This window comes from Rasamsonia byssochlamydoides (genome assembly GCF_041956645.1).
Source record: "Rasamsonia byssochlamydoides strain NRRL 3658 unplaced genomic scaffold VTN77scaffold_32, whole genome shotgun sequence".
Lineage (NCBI taxonomy): Eukaryota > Fungi > Ascomycota > Eurotiomycetes > Eurotiales > Trichocomaceae > Rasamsonia > Rasamsonia byssochlamydoides.
Window position 1 is genome coordinate 234021 of NW_027192415.1, and position 19517 is coordinate 253537.

At 50.3% G+C, this 19517-nt stretch overlaps 10 protein-coding genes across 10 annotated transcripts; 7 read left to right on the forward strand and 3 right to left on the reverse strand.

Moving 5' to 3' along the window:
• Positions 1 to 1665: 1665 nt before the first annotated feature.
• Positions 1666 to 2520, forward strand: VTN77DRAFT_4671 (uncharacterized protein; the record flags this gene model as incomplete). The annotated part of the gene is made up of 1 exon (XM_069420756.1): positions 1666 to 2520. The coding sequence occupies one exon, from the start codon at positions 1666 to 1668 to the stop codon at positions 2518 to 2520; it is 855 nt and encodes a 284-aa protein (XP_069277633.1).
• A 43-nt stretch (positions 2521 to 2563) lies between these two features.
• VTN77DRAFT_4672 (uncharacterized protein) lies at positions 2564 to 4144 on the forward strand (the record flags this gene model as incomplete). The annotated part of the gene is made up of 1 exon (XM_069420757.1): positions 2564 to 4144. One exon carries the CDS (start codon positions 2564 to 2566, stop codon positions 4142 to 4144), a length of 1581 nt encoding a protein of 526 aa, XP_069277634.1.
• Positions 4145 to 4360: 216 nt separating this feature from the next.
• VTN77DRAFT_4673 (uncharacterized protein) lies at positions 4361 to 7297 on the forward strand (the record flags this gene model as incomplete). The annotated part of the gene is made up of 1 exon (XM_069420758.1): positions 4361 to 7297. One exon carries the CDS (start codon positions 4361 to 4363, stop codon positions 7295 to 7297), a length of 2937 nt encoding a protein of 978 aa, XP_069277635.1.
• A 137-nt stretch (positions 7298 to 7434) lies between these two features.
• On the reverse strand, positions 7435 to 8853 carry VTN77DRAFT_4674 (uncharacterized protein; the record flags this gene model as incomplete). The annotated part of the gene is made up of 1 exon (XM_069420759.1): positions 7435 to 8853. One exon carries the CDS (start codon positions 8851 to 8853, stop codon positions 7435 to 7437), a length of 1419 nt encoding a protein of 472 aa, XP_069277636.1.
• A 513-nt stretch (positions 8854 to 9366) lies between these two features.
• VTN77DRAFT_4675 (uncharacterized protein) lies at positions 9367 to 10023 on the forward strand (the record flags this gene model as incomplete). Its single annotated transcript, XM_069420760.1, has 3 exons — positions 9367 to 9428; positions 9508 to 9542; positions 9752 to 10023. The coding sequence occupies 3 exons, from the start codon at positions 9367 to 9369 to the stop codon at positions 10021 to 10023; spliced, it is 369 nt and encodes a 122-aa protein (XP_069277637.1).
• A 116-nt stretch (positions 10024 to 10139) lies between these two features.
• Positions 10140 to 11944, forward strand: VTN77DRAFT_4676 (uncharacterized protein; the record flags this gene model as incomplete). The annotated part of the gene is made up of 3 exons (XM_069420761.1): positions 10140 to 10272; positions 10326 to 10413; positions 10486 to 11944. The coding sequence occupies 3 exons, from the start codon at positions 10140 to 10142 to the stop codon at positions 11942 to 11944; spliced, it is 1680 nt and encodes a 559-aa protein (XP_069277638.1).
• A 763-nt stretch (positions 11945 to 12707) lies between these two features.
• On the reverse strand, positions 12708 to 13278 carry VTN77DRAFT_4677 (uncharacterized protein; the record flags this gene model as incomplete). Its single annotated transcript, XM_069420762.1, has 2 exons — positions 12708 to 13140; positions 13220 to 13278. 2 exons carry the CDS (start codon positions 13276 to 13278, stop codon positions 12708 to 12710), a joined length of 492 nt encoding a protein of 163 aa, XP_069277639.1.
• Positions 13279 to 13692: 414 nt separating this feature from the next.
• On the forward strand, positions 13693 to 15051 carry VTN77DRAFT_4678 (uncharacterized protein; the record flags this gene model as incomplete). The annotated part of the gene is made up of 2 exons (XM_069420763.1): positions 13693 to 14899; positions 14966 to 15051. The coding sequence occupies 2 exons, from the start codon at positions 13693 to 13695 to the stop codon at positions 15049 to 15051; spliced, it is 1293 nt and encodes a 430-aa protein (XP_069277640.1).
• A 326-nt stretch (positions 15052 to 15377) lies between these two features.
• VTN77DRAFT_4679 (uncharacterized protein) lies at positions 15378 to 16670 on the reverse strand (the record flags this gene model as incomplete). The annotated part of the gene is made up of 1 exon (XM_069420764.1): positions 15378 to 16670. The coding sequence occupies one exon, from the start codon at positions 16668 to 16670 to the stop codon at positions 15378 to 15380; it is 1293 nt and encodes a 430-aa protein (XP_069277641.1).
• Positions 16671 to 16950: 280 nt separating this feature from the next.
• Positions 16951 to 18154, forward strand: VTN77DRAFT_4680 (uncharacterized protein; the record flags this gene model as incomplete). Its single annotated transcript, XM_069420766.1, has 3 exons — positions 16951 to 17501; positions 17563 to 18070; positions 18098 to 18154. The coding sequence occupies 3 exons, from the start codon at positions 16951 to 16953 to the stop codon at positions 18152 to 18154; spliced, it is 1116 nt and encodes a 371-aa protein (XP_069277642.1).
• Positions 18155 to 19517: the final 1363 nt, after the last annotated feature.

Genomic DNA, 19517 nt, shown 5'->3' on the forward strand with positions numbered 1-19517 from the left:
CATATCATCCGAAACTTCGGAACTGGGAACTGTCCTCAGCCTCACGGATCTTGACAGCCCGGTGTTCAAGGATCTCACCGAAGAAAGATTGCAATCACTCAAACATGTCTTTGACAGGTCCAGGAATGTTCTGTGGGTGACCGAAGGATCCCGATCTAAGGACCCCTACGCAGCAATGATGGTCGGCTTTGGACGAACTCTAGTTGTCGAGATGCCGCATATCCGTCTTCAGTTTGTTGATTTTGAGGAGCAAGATCCAGACGCAAAGCACGTGGCAGAAGCGTTGCTCCGGTTGCAAGTATCAGATGCATGGGAGTCGGATGAGTCGCGAAAACCACTGCTGTGGTCAACGGAGCCGGAATACCTATACGAAAGTGGAAAATTGCTGATTCCAAGAGTGGTTCCGGAGAAGAATATGAACGACCGCTATAACTCCGTCCGTCGACCAATCGTACGGGAATCGGACCCAGCCACTGAAGTTGTGAGCATCACTCCATCTGGTGAATTGTCCGTCGTGGAAAACACAAATGGTCATTCCTCCAAGAACACTCGGATCCTGGACTCCGTCACCATTGATGTGGTTAACTCGCTCCCCTTTGCGGTTCGGGTCTCCGCCACTCACTACATGTACGTATTGAGAGGGAAAGAAAACCAGTCGGGGGAACAGGTCATCGCCTTGTCATCGCAGCTTGCATCCAAAGTCAGTGTACCGGAGGCTTGGACACTCTCTCACTCGATTTCCGCAGACAGCGAGCTTTCTCTTTTGACTGTCGGGATCGAGCTAGCGACTCAGTATTTGCTCTCCACGCTTCTTCCTGGCGCCGTGATTCTTGTTCATGAACCACCACGTATTTTCGCTTCGATCCTGGCTAAGCGGGCGGCAGAAAGACGGCAAAGAGCCATCTTTACAACCGCTGGGCACGCCTTCGTTCACGAAGACGCGATCCTGCTCCATCCGCGGTCACCGGTGCGAGCTGTAAAAGCTAAACTTCCACCGGATTTGACCGTCTTCATTGATTTCAGTGGAGGTGCCGACCGTGATGGAATTGCAGATGTAATCACAGATACTCTGCCACCGATATGCGAAAGGCTGAATACCACCGCTCTGTTCCGAAAGAGGGCACTGACCAGTTCCGTCCCGGGTGGACAACCTATAGCAGCATTGCTGAGTCGCGTTAGACTTCACCAGAGTGGAATCCATTCGGGGCCTGAGTATGTTCAGGATGTCCCAAGATTCTCACTCCGTGACGTTCCCCAACTCGCGAATAACACAGTTCTCGAAGGCATCGTCGACTGGACCGATAGCACCACGGTGCCGATCAAAGTTGAGTCGGTCGACAAACGTATTTCTTTCAAGCCTGATCGAACATACGTTCTTATGGGATTGTCAGGGCAGCTTGGACGTTCGCTCACTCAATGGATGGTCCATCATGGTGCTAGACATGTCGTTCTCACGAGCCGAAAACCACAAATCGATGATCGGTGGATGGAGAAAATGCGTGGTCTAGGAGCCGATGTCCGGATACTGGCCAAGTAAGTAATGACTGCAATGTTGACCAGGGAAACTTTCCCTCTCAATGTTGTGGCAATACACACTGACATCCATCTAGTGATATCACAAACCGAGAATCGGTGCAGGAGCTCTACAATCATATCCGCCAAACTATGCCACCCATCGCTGGTGTCGCCAACGGTGCCATGGTCCTCCAGGACACGACGATTCTCGACATGTCTCTGGAGGTCATGAATCGCGTCTTGAGACCCAAAGTCGACGGCAGCAACCATCTCAATGAGATATTCTCGACCGATTCCTTGGACTTTTTCGTCCTGTTCTCTTCCCTGGCGACGATCTTCGGAAATCATGGTCAATCCAACTATACAACGGCGAACATGTTTCTCAACGGACTCGTCTCCCAGAGGAGAAAACGTGGCCTGGCAGGATCCGTAATTGCCATCGGTGCTATCATGGGAATTGGATATATGTCTCGAGAAGTAAGCCAAGCCGCACTCCAGCGGATCAAGCAGGCCGGGTACGTCATGATGTCCGAACAGGACCTTCATCACCTGTTCGCAGAAGGTATTCTTGCTGGTCGTCCAGAGTCTGGTCCAGTTTCGGAAATCATCACCGGAGTGAGGGTGGTCAAGCCCGGTGAGGAGGTCTCAACGACGTGGTTCACAAACCCGATGTTTCAACACGTCATCCTCCGCCAGGGAGGGGTGAACGCAGACAAGAACGAGACAGCTTTGGCCATGCCACTGAAAACGCAGTTGCTTGATGTGACCAGCAAAGAGGAAGCATATGAAATTATTAGAGGTGGGTCCGATAGATATCCATTGATTTTGTTCGCCAATTCGTCTGGGACTAACCTCATATTTGTCAGAATGCTTTATCCAGAAATTGATGGCAATTCTGCAGCTCGACCAAGCGCCCGAGCTCGAGGCCGGCGCCGACGAACTTGGTGTCGATTCTCTAGTGGCAGTAGAGATCCGATCGTGGTTCTTGAAAGAGCTCACGATTGACATGCCGGTCCTGAAAATTCTCGGTGGCGCGTCACTTGGAACGATGGTTGACTTCGCTGTGGAGAAACTTCCATCTGACCTGACGCCGAAATTAGTTGCTGGTGATAATAAGTCCCCTGCTGCTGCTGCAAGCTCAGTAACATCTTCGCCTTCTGCGACTGGACTTTCCAATGCGTCATCCATGCTTTCTGCAGACAGTTCGAAAGGCCCAACTCCGCCGACACCGATGTCACTGTTGGAGATCGACAATGCTCTGGACAAACTCGAGAAGACCAGCCCCAGGATTGAGTCCATGTCATTTGGCCAATCAAGATTCTGGTTCTTAAGATCGTATCTCGAGGACCAGATAGCATTTAATGTGAGCGCCACCATAGAGCTCAGGGGCTCTCTGGATGTTAGTTCCCTCGCCAAAGCGGTCCAGACTGTGGCCCAGAGACATGCCGCTTTGCGGACTCGGTTCTTTACAGACGAAAACGGGCAGTACCTGCAAGAGGTCTTGGATGGAGCGCCTCTCCAGCTGGAAGAAAAGAATATCTCTAACCCAGAAGATGTCGCCAGAGAGTTCTCTTCTCTGAAGTCCCATGTTTACAACCTCGAATCAGGTGAATTAATGAAGATCCTCTTGCTTTCCCAAAGCCGGGATGTCAACTACTTGTTGATTGGATATCACCATATCAACATGGACAGCATGAGTCTCCAAATTTTGCTCTCCGACCTGGACAAGGTTTACAGAGGACTCACATTGAGCCCAACGGTTCTCCAATATCCGGACTTTGCCGCTCGTCAGCGCCAAGCATCGTACATGGATGAGTTGAAATTCTGGCGCGATGAATATCCCAATTTCCCACCCGTCTTGCCATTGTTGCCATTTTCCCGTGCGACCTTCCGCAAGCCTCTCCGAGGCTACGAGCACAACCGGGTGGATATCAAATTGGACTCGACGCTGGCAACACGCATCAAAAATGTGTGTCTGAAATCCAAGGTCACTCCCTTCCACTTCTACCTCTCCGCGTTGAAATCACTGCTCTTCCGGTTCCTGGATATCGATGATGTAAGCATCGGGATGGCCGATGCAAATCGCAACGAGCTCAACACTCTCGGCAGTATTGGCATGTATTTGAACCTTCTGCCGCTACGGTTCCGAAGGCAGTCAAATCAACGTTTTGAAGAATCCCTCAAGGAGGCGCAGTCGAAGGTGCGGGTGGCACTGGCGAATTCGAGGTTGCCTTTCGACCTTCTGATCGAGCAGTTGGATCCGCCACGATCACCCAGTTACAGTCCGATTTTCCAGTCATTCATTGACTACCGCCCTCCCATGCCACCAAAGAAGTCGTTTGCAAATTGCCAGATCGGGACGGAAGAGTACGACGTGGGAAAGAACGGCTACGATATTACCATTCAGGTAGTGGATTCCGCGGATGGCAGGGCTCTGATCATGTTGCAGGTGCAGAGCAGTCTTTATTCCGAAAGTGATGCTACCGTTCTGATGAAGAGTTATCGGTGGTTGCTGGAGCAGTTTTCGGCCGAGCCAGCTATGAAGATGGAGAGTGCATCGCTCTTCAGCCCTAGGGATGTGGAAGACGCAATTCGACTGGGTGCAGGTCAGTTCGTTGGTTCTTCGTAAACACCTCTTTTGTTGCTTGTAGCAGCCTGTGTAGTGAGAAGAGTTTTTACTCCTTTTGAAAATCAGACCAATTGATTCATTTTATATACCTGATGAGCATTTCGAAATCTTTATTTCGCAATGACATTATCTGCCTTGCTCTGGCACTAACTTCTGCCAGGACCCGTCACCGAATCGGCCTGGCCCGAGACAGTCTCCCATCAAGTACAGAAGGTTATGGATGATCACGCGAGCCGGATCGCAGTCAAAGATGGGTCAGGCGGCATACTGACATATGAGCAATTGAACAGTCGAGTCAATGCTATTGCTGGAAAGCTCATTCACGCCGGTGCTTCGCAAGGATCATCAGTGGCTGTGTACCAAGAGCCCAGTGCAGACTGGGTGTCGTCACTGTTAGCAATCTTGAGAATTGGAGCCGTATATGTTCCTCTCGACGTACGGGTCCCATCTCGGAGACTTGCTTCCATTGTCGAAGACTCTCAGGCTGTTGTGATCTTAGCTCATGAAGCAACTCTCGTGAAGATTGACGCTCTGGAGCCGCGTAGAGCAAAGACAATCGATGTGACACAGCTACACAAAGCCAGGGCTGTTGTCTCCTCCGCAGCCGCAAAAGCTGACCTTCCAGCAGTTCTTCTCTATACCAGCGGTACCACTGGCGTTCCCAAGGGAGCAATCATCAGACATCGCAGCTTGCGCAACGAGGTCGAAGGGTCAGCGAGGACCTTCGGCATTGATCATAAATCCCACGTCTTACAGCAAAGTGCCCACAGTTTCGACATCTCCCTGTGGCAGACGTTCCTCGCGCTCACGTCAGGCGCAACACTTGTGATTGCCTCGCCAGCCCAGCGCCAGGATCCTGCTGCGCTATCAGAGTTGATCATCTCGGAAGAGATCACCACCACCATCGGAACCCCATCAGAATATCTGTCGTGGTTGCAGTATGGCAATATTAAGCAGCTACAGAATTCGAGATGGTCGACAGCTGTCAGCTGCGGCGAGAAATTCAAGGACATCTTGAAGGAATCCTTTAGGTCGCTTCAAACGAAAGATCTGCGTGTTTTCAACTCATACGGGCCTTGCGAGGTCACTTTCTCATCTCACGAAATCCAAATTGACTACGTTCATGACCACAGCAATGATGACACGATCCCGGTTGGGTTCACTGTAAACAACGCATCTGTGTATATTCTGGACGACGATCTTAATGCCCTGCCGGTGGGTATTCCGGGCGAGATCACAATCGGGGGAGCCGGGGTGGCGTCGGGCTATTTGAACAACGATGAGCAAACCAAGTCACGGTTCCTCGAAGATGTCTTTGCCAGTAAAGAATTCATTTCGAGAGGGTGGACAACAATGTATCGTACGGGAGACCGCGGCCGGCTCCGCCCCGACGGCTCTTTGGTCTTCGAAGGCCGAATCGCTGGTGACACGCAAGTCAAATTGCGAGGCGTGCGAATGGAGTTGCAAGACATTGAAAGGAACATCATCCAAGCTGCAAACGGCGACCTGATTGATGCGGTGGTTTCTGTCCGTGGCGACTCTGAGTTCCTGGTAGCACATGTCACTTTTGCCCCAGACCGAGCTCCCGCTGTTCCGGGGGGCTACCTCAAGAGACTTATCACAAATCTTCCTCTGCCTGAGTACATGCGCCCTGCGGTGACCGTACCTCTCGAAAATATGCCTCTGACCAAACACTCCAAGACAGACCGCGCCGCAGTCAATAGACTGCCGCTTCCTGATATCCCCAGCTGGGATCAGAGCGCATGCACCCTGACTGACGCGGAGCTGCAAATGAAAAGCATCTGGGAAAGAATCCTACCAGAAGATGTCGCCAAAGCACATGTCATCGATGAGAATGCAGACTTTTTCCAAGTGGGCGGAAACTCAATGCTCTCTGGTAAGCTACAGCACGAGATCACGAAGACCTTCGGCGTAGTCATACCGCTTGTTCGGCTCTTTGAAGCGAGCACGCTGCGGGGAATGGCCACATTGGTTGACAAGAAAGGGGATAAAAAGAGGGTGGCAATTGATTGGACCAAGGAGACCGAGCTGTCAGAGGATCTTCTCCAGACTATCAAACTTCTGAACCCGGTATCCCCCAGGGAGCCGAGAATCGTTGTTCTTACTGGTTCTACCGGATTTGTTGGTAGATCGATTCTCCAACAGCTCGTCAACGACGAGGAAGTTGAACTTATTCACTGTATTGCGGTGCGCGACTCGACCACGCGGGCCCTTCCCTCCGTTTTCTACTCGCCGAAGGTGAAAGTTCACCAAGGTGATCTCATACTCCCTGAGCTGGGATTGTCCGAGGACTCTATCGAGACGATCTTTTCGTCGGCTGATGCAATTATCCACAACGGCGCCGACGTTTCCTTCATGAAGGCCTATCATTCTCTCAAACAGGTAAACTTCACCCCCACGAAGACACTCGCCCAGTGGAGTCTCCACTATCGGATTCCATTCCATTATATTTCCACGGCCGGCATTGCGCATCTTACTCAGTTGGAGAGCTTTGGGGAATCCTCCGCGGCAGCCTACTTCCCGCCACAGGACGGTTCCGATGGCTATACTGCTTCCAAATGGGCAAGCGAAGTATATCTGGAGAAGATCAATAGGGCTTCCGGCCTACCCGTGTGGATCCATCGGCCGTCGAGCATCATGGGGGAGGATCCTCCGGAGACAGACCTCATGGCCAATTTGCTCAAGTTCTCGTTGTTGACAAGGACGGTGCCGGTGATAAGGCCATCATCGGATGGAGATGGCGCGGCCCTGCGAGGTGGCTTCCTAGACTTGATAGACGTTGAACACGTTGCATATGGGGTAACTCGCCATGTTCGACACCAGTCCGACTTTACTGAAATTCGGTTCGCAGAGCCATCCAAAATCAAATATATCCATCATTCCGGTGAAATGGTCATTTCCTTAGGCGCGCTGCTTGAGGAGGCGCCAGTAGAGGAACAGGATGGCGCTAGTAAAAGTGGCTTCAAAGCTCTTTCTCTTCGCGAGTGGGCAGCCGGGGCGAAAGCGCTGGGACTCAGCGATCTGCTCGTGGAGCTGCTGCAGACAACGGAGGAGAGGATGAGTCAGGCTTCTGGCGGGATTGGAAACTTGCTAGTCTACCCGAGATTGCTGAAGGGGACTGGGGAGGAATAAGCGTGAAATTTGAAGTTCCCTGAACAAGTCTCGCTCTTGAAACAGCAAAGTAATAGATACTACCATGTACAGTTAGTATGATCTCATGTACTTGTTATTGCTTTCTTTGTGAACGGAAAAGCCGGTAATCATATTTCTTATAGCCCGGCGATGTCAAACTCCAGCAACATGGCTCTTGTCGCTCGAATGAATTTGGATAAGCTGACAGCCCGATTCCACATCGCCTGTCGTGCTCGTTCGCGGAACCCCTTCAGGGCCGCACTCTGGGTTCCCCCATCGTCACCGGTCTGCCAAACTTCCTCCTCGAGCCGCTCCAAAGACTCGATCTCATTGCTTGCATGGCCAGCATTTTCAGGCCACATTCCACCACCAATAGTCTCCCGTAGTTGGTCACATAGTTGAGATGCAAGCATGATCAGTACCATCATGTGCATTGAGATGGCTGACAAAGGCGGTGAGGTGCCTGCAGTGTCCCTCTGCAATGGCGGGCACTCGTATGACCCCACTTGTAGTGATGGAAGAGACACGGTTCGGCCATCGTCGCTGATGGGGGTGATTGAATGTTTGATGCACGCCTGCATATGTCCGAAGATCGATTCGTAAATGTCCATCAGCCGATGATAGCACGAGAGAACCAGTAGGATCGTTCCTCGGTCTAACGTCGCAGGAGGAATACGGGCCCGGATTTTGACCTGTTGAAATTCCGAGGAAAGGCCTGTAGCTTCCATGGCCGACTCGTTATCGATGTGAGCATATAGACAACCAAGAATGCCAATCAGCGTCCTGGTGAAGGCAAATGTCTTATCGATAGCAAAGAGCCGGTTCTCTCTGGAGCTTTGTGTCTCTGAGGCGGAGGCGATGACGTCGAGAGAAGCACTGCCAGGCTCATACTGGTTATGGCCAGCCTGGGGAGGAGGGAGTGTCGCAGCATGGTCGAATAGCTTAACGTTCAGTTCTGCTAGCTGCTTCACAGCCTCGGCCATCGAGAATGGCGCATTGCTCGACGTTGTTGCGTTGTTATCAGGAGAGCGCGGCATGCCCTGATCAGGAGCGGTGGTGCTGAGACCGAGGGTGAAATCCATCGCATGATCTGGCATGTCGAGCAGCGAGAGGGGGCGAAGAGAGTCCATTGCTGAAAGATCATATGTGGAGACGGGCAATCTATCAGCGGACATTACAGTTCCACAGTGTGTGCTGTGCTGATCGTAGAGATTCGATGTTGACGCGATGTCGTGGGTAGTGTCCAGGATGAATCCAGCCGAGTCCGTAGTCGTATCGAGAAAATCATCCATGCCACTGGTATCATACGTCGTGCTTGGAGATACATGAGAACTGAGTTCATCACTCACTGGCGCCGCCTCCTCTACTGCGTCTCCAAGCGGTGTTCGTCGAGGATGAGCGTAGGTGCGAGGCGCGCGAGGGCTGAAGACACAGCTGGTGCCTTGCTTCAAGCATCTTGCACAGCTGACTGCTCCTGGCAGCCTGCGACAGCGCAGCTTCTGTGAGTGACATCGATCGCATGCTGAACGCAGCCTGGGACGAGAGACCGAAGCCATTTGCTCAGGGCTCAGTCGTCAGTAAATCGGATGTGGAGACCTGTCATTGAAGTGGAAATGATGCTTCGCGTTAATGATCGTAATGCTCCGAATCCACGTAGTGTCAACGCTTACCTAATTCATACATAACTAACTAACTACAGGCAACGGGGCTGATATTACCTCAGCTACCCCAGACCATTGATATCACGTGCGGCAGGATTCTGCCGCCGCTAAAGTAGCTGTGATAACACTAATAATAGTAGCACTCCTTAGTCTTACTCTTAGAATAGTAACTGGTCCTAGTATAAGAGCACTATAAATGATTTAGTGAGATAGCTCTAGCGCGGTAGTGCCCTCTTAGGCTCTGGACTCTACTGCTCAATCATTTCTACGTTGAAGAACTCGGCAAACACAAATTGAACGACATTGGGCTGCATTTGACACGAATGGATTGCTGAACTTCTAGAAATTGACGGCTGATTATAGTTCCACATGAAGGATTAATCATAATCCTGGTGAGGGTTCACAATAATGAGTTGGCTATGGCCACAAGACTGGGTTCTACTTCAGGACAAACAATACAAGAACAACAGGTCAGCAAAAAGCACCGCCTGCTAAAGCTATACTGAATATACCAGTGGCAGTAGGATGTCTTACTGACCCTCCAAGTAGATATCCAAGTAAACAAGTTGTGTTGAACGTACATGGTGGGTGAACAGGCGTTCTTATATATTCCCTCCTGTTTTAGTATTTCCCTGCTTTCTCGTCTCCTTATACCATGTTGGTACTTGGATACCGTTTCATTGTTTCTTGCTGTGTTGGACAGCTCCCAATCTTGTTGGTTTGTATACAGTCACTCTTTATCTTTCTTGGAAGGACCAGTCGCGATTAGCTAATCAGTCACATGACCCGCCAGCCCCAGGTGCTGTGGATCTGCAAACGAGGCAGTTCGTGATTATGATTTCGGGACATTTCTGCAAAAACCGGCTTATAGCATGGAATTATTATGGATTTCTGAATCCGGTGCCTCTGGTGTTTCCAGGTTTCACCATGTCGGGAGGGTTCGGCGTTTCGACCATTCGGCGTGTTACTCAGCACTCGGAGTTTCGACATTTCGGCGTTTCGTTGTTGGGATTCTTTGGATTCGAGGGCCTGTACGCCATCTATCACCGTCGCAAGGAACTATAACTTAGATCTTCCTTTATCTTTGCTTGAAACTATGTTTCTGAACACATACGTTGTCATATCCTTCATCTTCCATCCAACGTTCACATCACAGTGCCTCTTGTGTTGAGATATCAGCCATGTCAGCAGAAACGAAGATCGAATCTAGAGATCCTCTAAAGAAGGAGACTGAAAATCATCGCGGATGGCGTTTCTGGGCTATCTTTGCTGCGTTGTGCGTCACGGCACTTCTGTCCTCTGTTGAGGCAACTGGTGAGTAAAACGTCCATTCAAGATCAGCGTGAGCTTTGCCAACAGCCTGGCAGTGGTCTCAACGGCGTTAAGCACCATTGTGCAAGATTTGAAGATTGGTGACAGCTACCCCTGGGTGGTCAACTCATTCCTTTTGACCAGGTATGCGCTTTTCTCTGCATTAGCGAATGTCCTTTTCGTGGGCTAATCGAGCCGGGATTTCCCAAAAAATAGCACGGCTTTCCAGCCCATTTTCGGTCAGCTCGCAGACCTCTTTGGACGCCGATGGCTGACAATTTCCGCTGTTGCACTCTTCACCTTAGGAAGCGGGATCAGCGGTGGTGCGTACAATGGAAGCATGCTCATCGCGGGCCGTACCATTCAGGGAATTGGAGGCGGTGGAATCAATTTGCTGATTGACCTCATCATCTGTGACCTGGTCCCGCTTCGAGAGCGTCCCAAGTTTATGGGCATAGTCGCCATTATTTTCGCTATCGGGACCTCGATGGGTCCTTTTATCGGCGGCGCTCTGGCGCAACATTCCACTTGGCGCTGGGTTTTCTACATCAACCTGCCCATCGGTGGCACAGCAATGGTACTTCTCTTTGCTTTCCTTCATGTCAACTACCGCAAGAGAACCTTTCAAGAGACGCTGAAGCAGTTCGATATAATCGGGAGCTCCCTGGTCATCGCATCGACCATTGCCGTCCTGTTTGCCTTGACTTATGGCGGCGCGCGATATCCGTGGTCATCATGGCACATAATCGTTCCGCTCGTTCTCGGTCTTGTTGGCGTAATTGCCTTTCACATTTTCGAAGCGTCATCGCTGGTGAATAATCCTCTCATGCCCCCGCATCTCTTCGGCAACCGGACCTCTGTGGTGGCCTTTTTTGTCACATTCGTCCAAGCCTTGCTCTTTGTCTGGGTAATCTACTTCCTTCCTCTCTACTTCCAGGCAGTTCTAGAATCCAGTCAAACAAGATCTGGGGTTCAGCTGCTACCAACAGTGACAGTGATGGTGCCATTTGCCCTTGTGGGTGCTGGCTTTCTCGAAAAGACCGGCCGATACCGCCCAGTCCATTTTGCAGGTCTCGCCCTAATGGCCGTCGGTATCGGTCTCTTTGCTCTTCTCAAAGCAGACTCCTCTACTGGGATGTGGACGGGCCTACAAATTCTTCAGACCGCGGGTGTAGGTCTTCTTGCTACCTCTTTGCTTCCTGCAGTCCAAGCACCCCTTTCTGATAAAGACAATGCGACCTCAACGGCAGCGTGGTCATATATCCGAAGCTACGGAGCCGTCTGGGGAATCACGCTTCCAGTGACTGTCTTCAACAACGAATTCGACAAACACTTGGATTGGATTAGCAATCCTCAGATTCGTCAATTACTGTCTAATGGTAATGCATACTCTCATGGATCGAGGGAGTTCATATCTTCCCTGCCGGAGTCTACGAGAAACGAAGTGGTCAGTGTGTTTATCCAGAGCCTGAGAATCACTTGGATTGTTGGAGCGGCTATTGCGGCAGGGACGTTCGTGCTGGTGTTTCTCGAGAAGGAAATCAAGTTGAGAGACCAACTGGACACAGAATATGGCATTAAGGATGAGTCGCCCAAGGCGAAGCAAGGAAACGACCTGGAGTTGGGTGCGGAGGAACCAACGACGAACATCAATGGAGTGCACGGGTCGGCATGATCAAGTCGTGCAACAACTTAGAGGAACTGACTGAGAAATTGTTGCTTTTTTTTTTTGCCTTGCTTGATACCTAGTTTTCTAGCCGTCCCGCACAGAATCGCTTCATCACCCATCGTGCAGAGTTACTCAGTTTAGATACCGATTTTCTGATTTGGATGACTTACGCTCATATTGTATCCTTTCACATTACTTCCCTCGTGGTCCAAACAAGGAATGTTCTACTCCACTATGCAAGGAATGGGTTGAGAGAGAGGGTCGCTCGCATCAGATCTTCACTTTGTCTCAATCGTTTGCTTTGCGGATCCGATATCTCCTAAACAGTGCTCTCGGATAGTTTATGTAATAGATTCCTATTTTAATTATCACTAATATAATGATCTCGATCTCAGGCCAGGAGAGTAAGCCCTTTGCGATTGTTGGTCACAAAGACTTTGGCTCCCGTTATTTTTGCCTAATTCTCTCTGGAGCTCGGTATCGGCATCATCCTGACAGATAACTCCAAGAAAAGAGAGAGACGAAGAAAATAAAAGTAGGCAACGCCATTGCCATGAATCTTGCAATTTAGAGAACCGAGTTGTAGTTGATGTACGCCGTTGTTCTTGATGCTCTTGCTGCTCATATGGATTTTGCTCAAACGTGCATATCGCGACACAACCTTGACATAAAGGCGATGGATGCTTTCGTAACGAGTGCTAATTCGAAGCTTCTACTACTCATAGCCATATCGTTCCTCAATCAACAGCTTCACCTGGGATAGTCTATCTCAATCTTTGATAACCCTGATAACTGCCAGAACTGCAGCGATGAATGCCGGGATTTCCGACACGATAAACCGATAGCGATTGACGACCAACCACTTCCTAAGGCCAGTAAGATTTCCCTCTCCGGCATTCTCCTTCTTGCTGATATTCCGAATTTGTTCCAACGCCAAGGTAGAGAACAACCCATGAGCAAGGGTGCATGCCAGACTCGCACTGTAGAGTCGCCAGGTCGTGTTGTCCAAACCACTCGCGCCCACCGTCAAGTTGCCAACACCTCCGCCGATACTTAAGAGTACCAAGACACCGAGCATCGGAACCGAACGGTTATACCAAGGATCGTACCAGTATGGGAGAACTTTGCCATTTGCTGGAGATGGGAGGGATGGTTGTAGCCATGCCTGGAAGGTGAAGACTTGGTCGAGGTTCGCTATGAGCCTGATGATAGTATATCATAAGTCTTGTGGGATATTGTCTCGAATATAGGATGTTGAATATAAGATGCGGGTTATCTTACAGAGAGGTAGATGTCACGACTGGCGCGACTCGCAACAAAGGGATGACAGCCCAGAGCATGGTTAAAATTGCTTCTGGTGTTTCGAAAAAGGCGAGTTTCCCACAGATATTTTTTTTTGTCTTTGGATACCTCTTCTTCCTACTTGTACGAGCCGACCTCATCCATCGTCAGCTCATGTTGTCATAAGATTGTAGAGTTGACAAAAAGGATTCGGTGACTTTCCAAAATTGGAAGTACCCGAACTTCCTCAACCCGATTCCACGTCTCGATCTGCGGCACCCCAGGTTAGTAGTGGACACAGTTAGCTAGCTACGTCAAGTAGTTCTGTGTTGAGCTTCGATTGAATCAGACTACTGATATTTTCCAGATACCTCTTTGGAAGGACTTGGATTGACATACCATCCCCGCACTGATATCGTCCTATTCAAGCTGCGCATCATCAACTCCAGTTTGCCCAACAAGCAAAGCCCATCATGCACGAATTCTTCAAATCCCACGAATTCTTCAACTTCGAACTAACCCGCATCCTAGGAACGGCACCGTATGGCGGCTGCGAAGTTGCTGAATTTCTGGACGCAGTGGGGGAGATCAAACGCGACGATCCAGAGAGCTGGCATCAAGCCTGGCAGAAGCAGGGAGTGAAAGCAGAGCAGATAGCTGAAGATGCGGCCGCCAGTGGTCAATTGGTTGCAGCTCGAAACGCCTTCCTCCGGGCGTCCAACTATTTCCGAGCCAGCCAGTACATGATGAATGATAAGCCCCAAAGCCGCGACGCACGAGTGCTGCCCATTTTAGAGCGAAGCATTTCGAGCTTCCGACGGGCGACAGTCCTGTTAGATGCGCATGTGGAGTTGTTAGAGATCCCGTACGAAAAATATCGTCTGCCAGCGTATCTGTACCTTCCGCGATCTACCCGGAGACTCCCCGGAAAGATTCCCCTTGTCATCAATTCAGGCGGTGCGGATTCCACGCAAGAGGAACTGTATTATATGCTGCCGTTCGCTGGCCCGGATCTTGGCTACGCGGTGCTCACGTTCGAAGGACCTGGACAAGGCATCGTCCTGCGACGGGATCAGATCCATCAACGCCCGGACTGGGAGGTTGTCATCACTGCTGTTCTCGACTTTCTGCTTCAATATGCTACAAGCCACCCTGATCTCGAGCTCGACACGGATCGGATTGCAATTGCGGGGGTATCCATGGGTGGCTACTACTCCATCCGTGGGGCTTCAGATCCTCGCATCAAGGCATGTGTTGCCATCGACCCGTTTTACGATCTGTGGGACTTGATCATGGTTCGCATGCCACAAACATTTATCAATCTCTGGTTGCAGGGTTGGATTCCAGACAGTCTATTCAATGCCCTCTCCATGTTTCAAACCCGGGTCAGCTTCCACAGCAAGTGGGAATTCAGCTGTTCCTCGTGGATTTTCGGCGTCGAGACCCCCTCGCAGCTGCTTCGTAAAACCCGCGAGTTTACCCTGCGACTTCCCGGCGGCGGCGAGTTTCTGGACCGCGTCAAGTGTCCGATATTAGTCTCAGGAGCCGCTCACTCGTTATACTTCAAACCCGAAGTGGCGACTACCAGGATCTTTGACCGGCTTCAGCATCTGGATAAGAACCAGAAGGAATTGTGGATTCCCAAGGAGCCGGCGGACGGAGGGCTGCAGGCGAAGATGGGTGAGTAGCCTGGATCTGTTCTCGATGCAATGATAGATTTCTCATAATGATGATTCATTCATCTAGGGGCTTCCGGACTCATGCAGCAACGGACTTTTAAATTCCTTGACAAACAGTTTGGAATCAAGAGAGAAGATGTCTTCAAGACGTAAGCAGGGTACCTTGGTTTTCTGCCATATCCTTTGGGGTGATTTAATTGATCGCCGTGTCCTGTATTGTTCGGCTTGAAGTATAGCTTTGAATAGGTGGAATTTGATATTGAAATGTCTGTTGTCCATAGTTCACAGTGGCGAAGTCATTGATATGGACGCATGATATCATGTAGATCATCAAGTGTATCTTGGAAAGCAACGAGCTTCTTCGCTCACTTCCACATGACCACAGCCTCATATCAGCAGGCATCTATCATACAGATAAAACAGCCAGCGACATTTCACTCTACTAATTCATCCCAATTCCATCTGTTCAAGTATCTATTCTACCCCAATATGGCTAGCTGCAAAGTAGCATACACCGTCCTCCAGAGAGATCCAAGAATGCTGGCTTTTGTTAAGGTGACATGCGCCCACCAGATCTTGAGCATGAGACCCAGTCCGAGTTTCTCTGGTAAGAGCACCTGCTCGCAGATCGAGTAGCCCGAATGCAGGTCTTGCCCTGACTCGCCCCCCCTTATCACGTCCGTAAATGCGGCGAGCCCGGTTCCATTGCCGAGATCCATCTCGAACACCAGATTCTGGTGCTCCGTGGTAAACTTCCAACGCTTTCCGAGCGAGGGAGACACGAATTCTAGCACCCACCCCGTCGAGGCATCTCCTGTTGAACTGTGAACGTGCCCGTCGTAGGTTTTCGACAAAACAATATGATCTGTCGTCTCGTCCGCTGCGGCAGGACCGCGATGGTGAGCCGTAAAGATCGTCTCTCCATTTTCCACCAGGAGTGCTGAGTGATAAGGGACTCCGGCATCAAATTTGGAAACCGGATTCCACACAGTAAAGGCATAAGGACCAGCGGTACCGCGAATTTGATGCCAGCCCTCCACCACGGTGAACCAGTCGTAGGCCGCCCAGAAGTGATTCTGACCCCCGAAGCCCGAAAACGACAGCGGAGAGCCGTCAACCGAGAAATCGACATGAGCTTTAGCAGCGGTGATGGGCTCCGTAAAATGCAGATATGGACAAACCTCCGTCGAGGCTGTCCGCGACGGCCGCAGAGAACCATCTGGATATCGAGCGGGCCCAAATGCGTGCAGGACAACGCTGCCTTTTACCCTCGGCGTGTTGATCATGATAGTCGCCTGTTTCAGATCGGCCGAAATGAGAAATGAGTAGGAGCGGTCCTTGCCGGTCCAGCGACCCTGTACGACGCCGCAGCAGTCCTGCACTCGAGAATGCTCCACGAAGTCCGTCACCGTCGTTCGCGTGCCATTCTCCCACGCAAAAACCAGCTCCATCCGAAGCACGCCGTATCCAAAGCTCCGATACGAGGGATCGCGAGAAAAGGACATGGCAAAGGCGGCTCCACCGGACTCGCTCACGGTCTCAAAGTACCATTGCTCCCAGGCGGATCCGTTGACGGCAGACATTTTAGATCGCTCAAAGGAGTCGAGCGGCGAAGTCGACAGCCAAATGGGCGACCGGACCGTCTCAAAGGCACCGACGTCGGTCGTGAAGCAACTTTCGTGACAGTCGAGGGATTCCTCTTGTGTGAAGACATATTGCCATGCACGTGCCAGGGAGGATAAGAGGAGGATGGCTATGATGGGTGCCTTCATTTTTCTGGTCTCCTGACGTATTGTTCTTTGGGAGCAACGTTTGTCAATGCAACTTCTATAGTGGTGGCGTTATGTAGGTCGGACATGATGTTGAATCCAGATACATCCAGATAAGTCGCCGACTGGAGTCCAATCCCCCACTTCGGCCATTTTTCCATGCAGACAGCAACTCTCCGCAGAACTAACCCAATGACTATTGCTGTAACACTTATTCCGAGTGTGTCGTGTTTCAAAGTCCTGGAGAGAGCGAAACGGAAGCAATTTCTGAAATTGATCCATCATGGACCAGCCACAATTACCGACTCGTCAAACGGCCATTCTCACCCAGCCCAACTTGGAATTAGGCATATCCCACGATGTCGCACTCCCCCAGCTCCTCGAGCCGGACATGGTACTCATCCGAGTCGTTGCCGTGGCACTCAACCCCACAGACTTCAAGATGCCGGCGCGGTTCCCCTCTCCGGGGGCGATCGATGGCTGCGACTTTGCGGGGGTAATCGTGCAGCTAGGCCCCGCGGTGACTCGACCATTGCAGGTCGGAGATCGCGTCTTTGGAGCCGTCCATGGGGCGAATCCACTCTGCTATCAATCGGGGACGTTTGCGGAGTATGTCGCCACCTCCTCGGAGTTCCTCTTCGTGGCCCCGGACTGGATGTCGTGGGAGACAGCGGCGGCGTTGGGAGGAGCAGGCATTGGCACGGTTGGGCTGGCCCTGTTCTGCTCGATGGGCTTGCCCGCAACGCCGGAGAAACCTGCAGAAAAGCCGTTTTATTTCCTTGTAAACGGCGGAGCCACGGCAACAGGGACGATGGCTATTCAGATCCTGAGGCAGTGCGTACATGGTCCAGACTCGAGGGAAGCAGGCACTCTACTAACGGTTCTCCCATCAAAGCTGCGGTGTCACCCCCATCGCTACCTGTTCACCCAAGAACTTCGATCTGGTCAAGTCGTACGGCGCAGAGCAGGTGTTCGACTACCACTCCACGACCTGTGCGGACGAGATCCGGAAATATACGAGGAATTCACTCAAGTACGCTCTTGACGCCATCACGACGCCTGCAACCATGTTACTCTGTTGCTCAGCTTTGGGGCGCACTGGAGGGAAATACACGGCATTGGAACTTCCTCCTCAAATCCCCGGTCTGCGACAATCTATCAAGATCGACTGGGTGATGGGCGTGACAGTCTTTGGGAAGGAGATCGCCCTGGGTGAGGGATATTATCAGTCACCGAATATGGAACATTATCAGTTCGGACTACAGTGGGTCAAGACCATTCAGGGTCTGATTGACAAAAATGCCCTTCGTTCACATCCTGTGCGGGTGTGTCCAGGACGGTTCGAAGGTATTCTCCAGGGGCTGGGTCTCTTGAAGGATGGGGCAGTGTCGGCCCAGAAGCTGGTGTGTTTTATTATCTGACGCTGATAGTTTGTAAAAAGATATGCTTCCGAAACTGGAGTTCGAATTTTGAGCGACAAACTCTAGTGGCCTATGCATCACAGGTTGTAATGCCAATATTATATATTCGTTAAAAGCGTGGTTTCTCTCAATTGCATGCCATGAAACTTCCATACTTAGTTGAATACATGTGTCTTGATATTGCTGAGGGTTCTCATATTAGTCAACCCGCCCAAAACCCACCCATTGCCAAGTCTAACTAGGTGCCCATAGATTTTTGCTTAGTAGGTACCAACAACCAACATATGCAGTACTCGGTAGATACCGTAGTATCGGCGGCGTTCAGCCCTCCAGACTCCAGTCAACCTTGTCAGGTTTGTTTGACTTGGCAGGGCTGGATTAGATTCTTCCCCAAGAAAACGTGGCAAGTAAGCGAGGATCGAGGATTGCCTGCGTCTTTTTTCTTTTTCTTTTTTTCTTTTTTTCTTTTTTTTTCTCTTTCCTTCTTTCTTTCTTTCTTTCTTTGCACTATCGGGGTATTTATTATTGGTTGGCTGGCTGCAGGCATGCATACAGGGATTAATTTTGATTAAACGAGATGAAGGAAGGGTACATGACTAGGTAGTTAAAACTATAGTTAGGTTGCTGGTAGGTTACTTGGTTGGTTGCAGATGCTCCCGCATGTCAGAGAGAGATCTAGTATTATGGGGTACAGACTACAAAAAGACGATCGGAATAACGGGACAGAAGTAAATTCCGGCATACTATGGACCGTTTGGACAGTAGTACTGTGATATTTCTTAAATCTAATAATCGAACTGAACTGAACTGAACCCCTGTTCCTCCCGCGCCTGGACCAAAATTAGAATTAGAGTTTTAGAGAAAGACTACTCTCTGGTTTGAAGAAGAGGGGAATTAATAGCCTGGCGAATAATATAGTTAGGTAGTGCTCGTTCAAAAAGTCACCGAAATCAAAGCTTAATTTTTGATAATGTATCAATTTTGAGGACGGACCCAGGTCCTAGGTAGTATCAGTCTACCATTTATTCAGTCAGTCAGTCTGTCTGTCTGTCTGTCAGTCTGTCTGTATGGGGGTCGTTCAAGAATCGATGTACCGATGTACCGATTTACCCGTTTGTATACGCGATAAATGCGATAAGAATAAAAAGCATTCCGATAGTAGGATACGGGAAGAAGAGGGAGGTTCTTGTCTACTGTACTGAATGTGAACTTGTGTGTCGATCAACTGTGGCAATACCCGTTTTTGAAGGGCAGATACTTCTTGTCCGGTGAGACAGAGAACACTGGTATTTCTGCCAAGGTACTCGAGAGATAGCCTTGATATTATTTTCTAAGTTGTTTGACTTGGAATCTTTTTTTTGCCCCCTTTCCTTTCCTTTCCACTTTTTCTTTTTTTTCTTTTTTTTTCTTTTTTTTTTCTTTTTTTTTT